The following is an 11,027-nucleotide window of genomic DNA, read 5'->3' as shown; positions in this document are numbered from 1 at the left end:
AGTTTCATTGTGGACAACTGACTAAGTGATGGGATCATCTTCCCAAGAAAACCAGCTCTATAAAAACAAAGGTGTGCTACACACCTCAATTCAGTATCACCTAAACACCATCATCTTGTTCACCAATGTGTCTATGCTGCTGGGGAAGAGTGAAGCAGATGTAGTTTGATAGCATCAGCCGTAGATCCAGGAGGAGCATTCGTATGCCACAGAGGTCACCAAGAAGTACGTGAAGAGATGGCAGAACTGCCAAATGCAAGAGGGTAATGTAAAGCATGCAGCTGTAACCAAATGCAAAGTGCCTTCGAAACAGTTAGCTTACCTCATGGTTAAAAGCCATTTGTGCTGGTATTTTACTGGATGGAGTTACATGCAGCTACATGTTTCATTTACTTATGTAAGGGAATGGGAAATAGAGGGAAATTCTATTTATAGTACAAAATAAAAATGCAGTGGTTCCAATCATTAGTTGGTTTTTCTTAAATACAGCGGTCTCTTGATCTTTGGCTTTGCAGAAGGATGCCATTTCAGAGTGAAAGTTTAAAAAAAAAAAAGAGACTGTTCATTTTAGCTTTTGACTCTTTTCCAATAGAGAAATTGCTGGAGCAGCATTAGAGTTGGCACTAATTAGCAGCATTAGCTGGGAGTGAACAGCACTAACAAATGGGGCTGCAGCTGCAGGAAAACAGGGAATTACACTGGGATGGTACCAGGGGCTTCATTTCCTTTTTCCCAAATTTCAGCTAATACCCAAACCCCAGTAAACTCTGCCGTCAGCAAAAGCAGCCATAAGTACTCACTGCACACCCATACTGGCTTTGGGAATTAACCTCTGTATTTTACCTTTGTAAGTGAAAGGACCATGCAGGATCACACCACTGCTTTAGGGTCTGAACCCCACATGTTCTTTCCAGCAGATGTCAACTTCAAGCATCAGCAGGAGCATTTTGAATGAGCATATGCAATTCTACCACCACAACAGCTAGAAACAGAGTTGTAATTTACTGATCACATAAGAGACTTTAGTTAAAACAGTAAATAATTCATTACTCGAGAAACAAGATGATCAAGAGGTGATCATCTAAGCTGAAAGACACATTCTTGAAAACAAAGTCAGGAAACTAGAGGTAAGGAGATGGAAAAAAGCATTTTGGAAACTTTGAAACAATTTATTCAGTTGTTCTGTACAAGATTTAACAGTTTTCATACCACCCCCACTATCTTCAGCAAGACAGTCCCAACACACACCAAAAAAAAAAAAATAGTAAACCACAGCTCTTACACCCGAAAGGAACTGCCATACTAAGTGCGTGCCATGGGAGCCTCGCCTCCCCACGCTGTCACGAAAGCGTTGCAAGTTGCCTCGCCAAGGCAGAGCTGCCAGACTCCTGGCTCCCCATCAGCTGTCGGGTCTCGGTGTGGTTCTGCCTTGCTGCGACTCTGCTCTGTACCATTCACTCATTCATTATAGCATGTAAAGAAAAAATATCCCACAGAATTTCCACCAAATAAACATTTCCCTGAGGCAAGAGGCTTTGCTAAATTCCTAGAAGGAGGGCATCCTGCTCTGGCCATGCACATGGGTGCTTCCCAGCAGAAGCATTCAAGTGAAAGCAAAGAGAGAGTAGAACCAGTACCTCAAGTCACTCGCTGGGAGCCTCCATCCTGCCAGGTATTTGAACCCTCTTTGAGCTACCATGGGAAGTTGAAGGGGCAAAGTACCTCTCAGGATTAGGCCTTCAATGGGAACCATGTGACATCCACTGCTCAGAGTCCATCCATAACTGCTGTGTTTAGTTTTAATAACACAAGGTCTGTCTTTGGCTCTTTTGCTACAACCTAGGTATTTTCTGTAAACAAATTTTAAATCTGAGCTGCTTTTTTCCTTTTAAAATACAAACAGTGCACTGATCTTGGGAAATTATGCATCAGCTCAAATTGAAAACAGTCCATCTTGACCTTACCAAAAACGGGGGAAAACTAGAGCAGGTATTTCCTGGTATACTCTGCGTCAGCATCCTTTCCCAAAGCTCAAGAAGGAAGGCTGCAAGCTTTTGCTTGAAATACGAGTAAAGTCTACATGGATCAGTGCTACCACTACATGATTCAGATGTGGCTGTGGGGGTCTGAGAAAAGGCAGACTGGGGGAGAGCAGAAAATCAACACCCATAATGCTCAGCTGGAACCAAAGCTTGTCCTTAGCTATGTACAGACTGAAAGGGTGTGCTCAGGAGAGGTTTAGAGTCTAAGAGTTAAAAAATTAAAAAGAGAGACACCCCAATTCCAGATGGTCCCCATTCCTGCAGCGGTGACAAGCACATGATCCTAGTGCAGAAATCATTGAGGAGAGCAGTATTACTCTCTGGAATTCATGTGACTGGTACCGACCTTGGTTAATCTAGATCATTCCCTCTGCCCACCAAACAGATCATAACTGATGACCCTAGGAAAGAATGGCTTTAAGGGAGGGCCTGGAACCCACTTGCACAAACTCAGATAAAAACTGGTGCTCTTGCTGGATTTGGTACTGTGTTTGCAGACACCAAGACACCATTGAAGTCCAGACAGTGCAGCTTTTTTTTTTTCTCTGATGTGCAACCATAAAAAGCTCTATTAAATAAAACAGAATACATTTTAAATACAGAATGATAGAAAAAAGGGTCAAGGAGCACACAAAATAGGGCTGAAATGTGTGTCATAGTCCATTCTTGCTCCACCATAAAAGGCACTGGAATTATGTCTTCCTATACATGTGACATGTCGACAAGTGTCCCATTCAATCCAATGCATTCGATGGTAATGAGGATAAAACTGAGCAGGAAAAAAGCATCCCTTTGGAGGAAAAAAAATCCAAAAACCAAAAGAAGTAGAATTCTCAAAGTCGATGACTGCATCTAAAAACATCTCTCTAAAGAGTCTTCCTTCTCCTCCAGAGGGGAACATCAGGCAGTTCATTAGATTCACCACACAGGAAATGTTAAGTCCTCCAATTAACTGTAGCACAGTTTTATACTACAATTGAAGAGTTAGTCAAATGTCTTCAGAAAGCACTGGCAGTGCAAGAATTATCCTAGTAAATCCAAAGCAGAAGAAGCACCTTTCATACCCTCCAGTGGGAGACTAAGGAGGTAACTGGACTTGGGAGGTACCTGGCAGATACAGATGCAGGTGGGTGGGAATCCACTGTAAGAAAGCCAGGCCACCTGAGTCTCCCTGGAAGTTCTAACTCCTGCCAGTGCCCAGGAATGCGTGAAGGGCAGCAGCGATAAAACAGTGCTACAAAACACTCCTCTCATTAGGGCATGGCTCAAGGTGGCTCTTTGCGTGGGGCTCACCTTCAAGAGCCTCTGAGCAAATGCACCAATGAGTTCCTCGTTGCAGTTCAGTCTCTCCAGTTGTCATGAAAAAAAAAGAAAAAAAAAAGACACAGCCGGCATCCAGAGTTCATGTCCTGTTCCTCTTGGGTTTATCCTATGTGTGCTCTAGCTCCCCTCCTTGCAGACGTCACAACTTGCGCTGCTGTGCATTGGACCCTTTGCCGTGAAGCTGAGAAGCATCTGAAAGAAAATAAAACCAAGTGGGAAGTGGGTTTGGCATCAGCTCCATGAAGCTGCGTGCAGCCAGACCTACTTTTCCACTTCCAGCACTAAGGAATCAAGGAATAAGAAGATGAGCTTGGAGACCTCTCATAATCAGGAGCAGCTCTGCCTCTGCACCTGAGTAAGGTGCACAGGAAGCACTGAGGGTCTCCTGTGGCCTCCCAGTAAAGCACCACAGCAGAGATTCAGATTGCTGGTTGACAAGCTAGCCAACATCCTTCTCTAAAAGCCAACCCCTACCATGTCTCCCCATGTAGGAAATTAGAAATACATGGTACTTGCTGCCTTGCATGTAAAGGTGGTTTGAAATAACACCATTAGTACACCTTTGCCGTTGTAACAAGGGCTTTAGGTACCGACTGGTAGCAAAAGGAATCACAGGAATTTAACCACTGAGGTAACAGAAAGGAACAGACATAGAAGGAGAAAAGAAAATGCACTGAAGAAAAAAAAGGAAGTTTAAGGAAGCAGAACTTTTCCAGGAGCAATTAAAACTGCCATCAGACTGCGATGAACAAATGAGCATACTGGGATGTGCGGTTAAGCAACAATGGCACTGAGCAGCACAGCAACAGCTGCTTCTCCAGGACAAGGACAGTTCATCCCATGCAAGAGCTCAGTCCCAGCACAACACATTTCTAAAGCAAGCAGTCAGAATCATCGCCACAGCACCAGCACACGGGCACCTCCACCAGCAAATGCAGTAGTGACAACACACAAGCAAGCACCGGATGCTCTGTGCTCAAACACTTTTTGATGAACGCTGTTATAAGCCCATTCATTTAAGACAGTTTCTTTGCATTTGTAGCCCACTCCCAACAGAAGAGTCTTTGCAGCTTTCAGGCAGAGCAATGCAGCTGTAGCCCTCTGCTTATACAGCCAACAGCAGTTTATTCCACAAAATAAATTAATAAAATTTAAGATTATGGTGGTCACTTATATATCTACTGTCTTCCTCTACAAAACACCACAATTGGTAATATTCCCAGAGGTGATAGCACTAGGCTCAATCCCCAGTCTTTATGTGAAAAGTCCAAGCAAGAAAGCGGGTCCCTGCTGAAGCTGTTGTAACTGTCAGTTTTAGGTGACTTATTCCTACGCACCTTTTGTCTGCTTGCAGCTTCTGGCACTATGTCCTGCCTAAGAGGAGGACTTGCCTAAGTCCATCAAAAAATTTCTTTGTTATAAGCTCTGTAAGCAGCAGTGAAGTAACCACTCTAAATTTCCTCAAATAATGCAACAGAGAACTCCTCCTCAGTGACACAGCATGCATTTCACAGCCCATGCTCAAACCAAAATAAATCATCTCACTTTGCAGCAACTGTGAATTTACAAATGAGAAGAAAGGGTCTGTCACAACAGCGATTGCTGCTAGTAGCTGCTTCTGCTTCACCACATCAGAGTGGCATAACAACCCACCTCAGACAAACTTCAGCAAAAGTAGTAATGACAACCAGTGGGGTAAGCAACTCCCTGAAGCAGATAAGCCCAATCTGCTGGCCCTGCATTTCAGTTTTCCAAATGCTGCATGAATCCCCCTTACTTCTGTCCAACCTCCACAGTGCTACAATATTTACACACACTCCCAGCCCACCAGGCTCCATTTAGGAGCAGAGAAGGTGCTCTTCAGAAATCTGGTTTATGCATTGCTTCTGCAGGCAAAACTGGGGCAGGAACAGGCTTAACTGCAAAATCATCACATCAACACCAAGTAAAGCAGTCTCCATTTACACTACAAACTTGTCACGAAGGAGATGTAAGCAATTAGCTCAGCGCAGATGCATGACATTCTGGTCTGACACATTTTATATAGGTCACCACTAACAAAACTCCACAGAACCAGAATAGTCATTCCTGGGCAGTCCTGGCAGACTGCATAAACATGCACAGCTTTAATCTGAGCAGGCTAATTCTTCACCACGACGCAAGCAGCAAAGCTGAGTATCTCCAGGAACCAACGCTTGCTGTAAGCACCGAGGGCTCATCGTTCCAGAAATGCGCAAGTTTGCCCTGGCTAACTAAACAGGAGAGGACACAGAGGGCTACGCCTCGCTCTGCACCTTGGGGAGGCCACAGGCTTTAGTGACGACCACACCGGTCGGACGACCACTTTGCTTTCACCCCTAGAGGAAGTATCTGCTGAGATACAGGATGACTCACGATGCAGAAGACAAACACGACCGTCTGACAAGTTACCTGGCAAACTTTGCGGTAAATGAGTAGACAGAGCAGAATGTGGGAGTGGCGCTGCATGGTTGGGGCTGGAGTGCAAGCCAGCTAGAAGACCTAGAGAGAAAAACAAAGAAAGGAGAGGGGAAAAAAAGAACAAATACACATTGAAGACAGAAATGAGCAGAAAAGCTTCAGCAGTTAGCCTATAACACAGCTTCCAGCTGTTGGGACCTCTGGATTAGCTACAGGGATGTGCCGAAGGTTCTCCAAGTGCAACTGCTGGAGATGTAAGCGCATGAACTACAGCATGAAGCAACAGCAAGAGAGATGGGTTGGTCTGCAATGGGTTAACACAGCAGAACATTGGTGTTCTTGTTATTTGACAGCACAGGCACAAGTAACACACGTGCATGACCCATAAGACTCACTGTGGCCAAGACTGTGGTGGAAAGTTCCTGGAGCAGGTCCTGTAACTATTGCATCCTTTGATACTCCTGCTTTTGGGGAGGAGTCTGAACTGAAGGAGATGACATGAAGAGGGAAGGAATGAATAGGAGAGATAATACCTAACGGGGTGGAGCTCAGGGCAGCTGGCAGCTTTGGACTGCTGGACTTGTAGGATGGAGCCAGTACACTTAAGGAGGAAGAACTCGTTAGCAGCACAGCTCCACTAGTTCCTTTCTGAAAAGCAACAGAAATAGTCTGTTAGGAGTGGGAAAACAAAAGCATAGCATCATTCATATTTGAAGAACTGAAAAACATAAAGCATTCAAGAATTCACCCTTGCAAGAAGCACCCTCCCAGACAGGGCCCAAGAGCTGCCAACTCACAAAAGATGGCAGGTATGAGCAGCCAAGAACAAATTAATACAACAGCATTAGGAACGATCACTTTTTTGCTATAGATAAAAGTTAAGGCCTTTATACCATTAAATAAAATGACCAAATGATACAAGTCTATCTAGGTAACCCAGGAGGCCTTCACAAGATAATATATCCCAATGAAGTGTCAGAATTCCCTGAATTCCAGAGTGTGTCACTGAGCTCAGCTTCAAATATCACTTCAGTAGCTTGGGGAGCAACAGAGTGTAGACAGAGACAACCACCAAAGAAAGGTGGGTAGGCATTCTGAGTTTATAGCCCAGAATCACAGGTTATTTATGCTATTGGTCAGTCATGAAAACAGTGCCAATAATAAAATCACTTGTGATAATTTAAGGAAGGTCAAGTTTGCAGACCCGACTAACAACAAATTGATCACTGTAATTTTAGTTTATGGAATGAAGTCAGGGCAAGAACATTATACAGCTTATGTAAAAATTGCAGTCTGGAAGGTACCACAGTATTTTGAGGTACTCAGTGACTTTTTTGCCTCAGTCTTCACTGGCAAAGGCTTTAACAACACTACCCAAGTTGCAGAAGTAAAAGGCAGGGACAGGGAAAAGGAAAAACTGCCCACTATACGTGAAGCTCAGGTTCAAGAACATCTAAAGAACCTGAAAGTGCATGAGTTAATGGGACCCGATGGGCTACGTCTATGAGTGCTGAGGGAACTGGTGGATGAAGTTGCTAAACCACTTTCCATTACGTTTGAAAAGCTGTGGCAATCTGGTGAAGTTCCCACTGACTGGAAAAGGGGAAACATAACCCCCATTATCAAAAAGGGAAAAAAAGGAACACTCAGGGAACTGCAGGCCAGTCAGTCTCGCCTCTGTGCCTGGCAAGATCACGGAGCAGATCCTCCTGGAAACTCTGGCAGGGCACGTGAAAAGTGAAGAAGTGATTGGTGACAGTCAACATGGCTTCACCAAGGGCAAATCAGGCCTGACAAATTTGGTCGTCTTTTACAACAGGATTACAGCATCAGTGGACAAGAGGACATCTACCTGCACCTGAGCAAAGCATTCAACACTGTCCCACAGGACATCCTGGTCTCTAAATTGCTAAGACATGGATTCGATGAATGGGCCACTCGGTGGATAAGGAATTGGCTGGATGGCCGCACTCAAAGAGTGGTGGTCAATGGTCAACTCTAACCATTCTATGATTCATTCTATGATTTGGTTTTGTTGTGATTTTAAGCTGAAAATGAACGCTTGAGTTCTGGAGTACAAGCCCATGGCAAAGGCCAGGACTTCCCAGCCTGAGCAGCCAAGATCCAGTCAGTCATTCAAGAATTTCAGGAAATTCTTCTGAAGTCATCACTTTACTGCAGGTCTGAACAAATCAGGAGGTGGCCTAACACAATGCCACACGTTCTCCTGGCTTTAGGATAGGTGAGCACACCCCTGCTTACCGGCACAGAGGTAGAAGATGCGGTGCTGCTAACAACAGCTGGCTTTAGGGAGGAGGTCAGCAATTTGGCCACCCCTTGAGTGCCCCCGCTAGAATCTCCGTTTGAACCTCCAGGAGGTGCCACCAGAGTCAGCTTTTGTGAAACAGACGTCTTCTTCACCGATGAGCTTGAGGATGGGCGGTTGGATGCCTGGCCCGAGGAAGGGGACTGCACACTGGGCAGCATGCTACCAGAGGAACAACCCTGGTTTCCAGAAGCTCCAGATGAGGAGCTGCTGGAAGAAGCCCCATGCTTGGAGAGGGAACCAGAAACGAAGGGCGATTTGTAAGATTGTCCTGAAGAACTAGAGCTGCTTGAGTGCTTTCCTGTGTAGCTGAGAGATGAGGATGAGCCTGGGTTCTTGTGGGAGCTGCCAGAGTTTTGGGTACCACCTGCTGACGCAGAAGAATGGAAGCTCTGAGCTTTGGTTGATGACTTGACCTGCTGGAGGAGGGAGCGCTGGGGCAGTAGGGAGGACGACTTGGGATTCTGCAGTTTGACAAACGGAGCCGGGGAGGTGAAAGTTTTCTGTAGCTGGCTGCCTGAGTGAAAGACCTTCACCTGAGAACCCGGCACTGGGGTGGAGGTTTGAGGCCCATGGCTTGGCCGGACCAGGCTGTGGTGTTTCTGTTTAGCTTGATGTGCATCAGGAAGGATTTTGTTGGGGGAAGCTTGGCAGGAGAGCTCTTTGTAATTAGAGTTCTCTGTCTTTTTGTCTTGAGAAGACTGGCCCAAGGCCAGGGCTTGCTCAGCCAGGAAATTTAGAGGAGACTGGAGGGAACCAGAGGAAGATGTAGGGGAAGGGTTGGACTTTGGAAATGTCCTCTTCTCCTCTGGGGATGCAAGATTTGGGATCTTCTCTGGTGGAGCCTTTGGAGCTCCAGGAAGAGTAAAGTCAGGGCTCCCTCCTGCTCTGCTGTTCAGCACAGCCAGTTCCTTAGAGACAGCTTCGAGGGAGGAAGTGGGATTATGAATTAGGTCCTCATCCAAGGAGTTATCCATGAAGGTAGCAGGAGTGCCAGTGCTGCTGGCTGCTTGAGCTGCCCCAAGGGACAGGAGTTCTCTGGTTTGGGCACTGATGCCCAGAGCTCCTGTCTGAGGCTCTGAAGACAGAGCTAAGGTGCTGCTTGAGTGCGTTGAAGGAACGGAAACAGGCATCTTTTTATCTGGCTTGCAGGAAGACTCCTGGAACAAAAGCAAAATTGAAGACAGAGTCAGAGCAGAGTCAAGTTTTACTACTGAAAATGGAAGGGAAGTTCTAAATTTGGGGATAAAAGGCAGAACTGGCACGTTCTGTGTCTGCCAACCCCCCACCTCCCCCTCCCAACTGCTGCTGCCATCAGCTTTAGCTGCTGTTATAGTTGTTTTTTCAAATCCAATACTGACTAGAGCTGTCTCACAGTACAACTTCCTTATACCTAATGTACATACACAAGGCTCAAATAGAGGATTTAAGATGGCAGACACTTGACTCTTGGTGTATGTCAACTGCAAGAACCAGAAAACAAAGAACTCACCTTCACTTTCACCTTAGTAGGAGCTATAACTTTCTTCTTCACCCTGTTTTAAGGGAGACAAAAGAAACATGGCTCACTGAATGCCTTTCAGGAAGCATCTGATTAGGGAGCACACCTGGGCCCTGTTAATGATGATCCACTGAGACTTTTGCAAAGAACTGAGGGAACAAAGGCAGCATCTCAGGTTGCTAGGATTCAAAACCGTATGACATTTGTTGCTGCTCTAGGAAGCCACAGCTCCCACACAGGGGAATGAATTAGGGAGCAGAGCAGAGTCTTGAAATGGCAGCAGAGCAGTGAAAGCACTTGACAGACACATCCTGCACCAGCTGCAGGGCCAGGAGCTGCTACAGGAACCCACTGCTTACCTAACTACAGCACCCAGAGAGAGACTGATACAGAGACTGTTTTGGAGAACAGTTACACATTTCTTTCAGGTTCCCAGAAGAAGTCAAGGATGCAAAAGCATCTGCCAAATTCACAGAAAATAGATCATCTGGTCTGGTCAGATGCAATTTCTGGTACCCAACATCCCTGAACTGCTGGAACAGTATGGCTGAGGGAAGGATGACTCTACACTATTTTATAATAACTCTCTCACACTTCCCCTCGCTCATCCAGTGCCAAGAACAGGACCATCTGTCAAACAGACATCAGCCTAAGTCTGTATCATCATCTATTATAGACTGCCAGCAAGATCCATGAGAGCCGTTGGCATTAAAACACCTGCCCAGCTGGATTCCAATGGCTCTCTTGGTTTGCCACCCACAACCTGTCACACCCACCTTCACTCACTTGAGCTCATTGTACCCCATCTTTAACCAGGCAACAAGGAAGAGGGAATCCAGAATCCAGTAAGGACCGACTGAACAGGTAGCAATAATCACAGTGCTGGCATCACACTCCATTTTACCTTGATCTGCCTCCCAGGGACTAGCAGAGAGGCTCAACTCCAGTCTGTTGAACAAGCCAGAAGGCAGCCTGGCTTCAAAGTTCTTATCTTTGAGCTTACTGGAAAGCTAAAGCACCTCAGGAAGGCTGTTGTTGGGAGACATCACTCACAAACAACTACTCTCAGTACACCTCCCCAAATGAAGTAGTGCCAAACTATCTGATGGAAGCCAAGCAAGCTCAGGTGCTCCTGGCATGATCCACCCAGGCCCCAGGGAACAGAGTTCACCAGTTATCACTCTAAAGGAATGCTGCACGATACTCACAGGACTGATGTGAGGTGTCCGTGTACACGCCTGCTCTCCTTAAACAGTGTCCTAAGAAGGGAAGAGAGCAATGAGAAGTGATATCCAGCAAGACCCAGTAGAGCAGCCGGGATCACTGGAGACAGAGCTGCACAGTACAGCAGGGGACTTAGTGAAATTAAAACCACAGAGAGCAAACAAATATTCAT

General features: G+C 45.9%; 1 protein-coding gene across 1 annotated transcript; it reads right to left on the bottom strand.

The window, feature by feature from the left end:
* Positions 1 to 2,574: 2,574 nt before the first annotated feature.
* On the bottom strand, positions 2,575 to 10,890 carry LOC104538868 (ubinuclein-1-like; the record flags this gene model as incomplete). The annotated part of the gene is made up of 6 exons (XM_010182228.1): positions 2,575 to 3,557; positions 5,796 to 5,885; positions 6,200 to 6,452; positions 8,067 to 9,290; positions 9,623 to 9,665; positions 10,840 to 10,890. Coding segments are annotated over 6 exons (1,714 nt in total), but the record flags the coding sequence as incomplete, so codon positions are not given.
* Positions 10,891 to 11,027: the final 137 nt, after the last annotated feature.

Source organism: Mesitornis unicolor, unplaced genomic scaffold, assembly GCF_000695765.1.
Source record: "Mesitornis unicolor isolate BGI_N332 unplaced genomic scaffold, ASM69576v1 scaffold27610, whole genome shotgun sequence".
Taxonomy (NCBI): Eukaryota; Metazoa; Chordata; class Aves; order Mesitornithiformes; family Mesitornithidae; genus Mesitornis; species Mesitornis unicolor.
The sequence above is the reverse complement of the archived record's forward strand: the minus strand, read 5'-3'. Positions and strand labels throughout refer to the sequence as shown.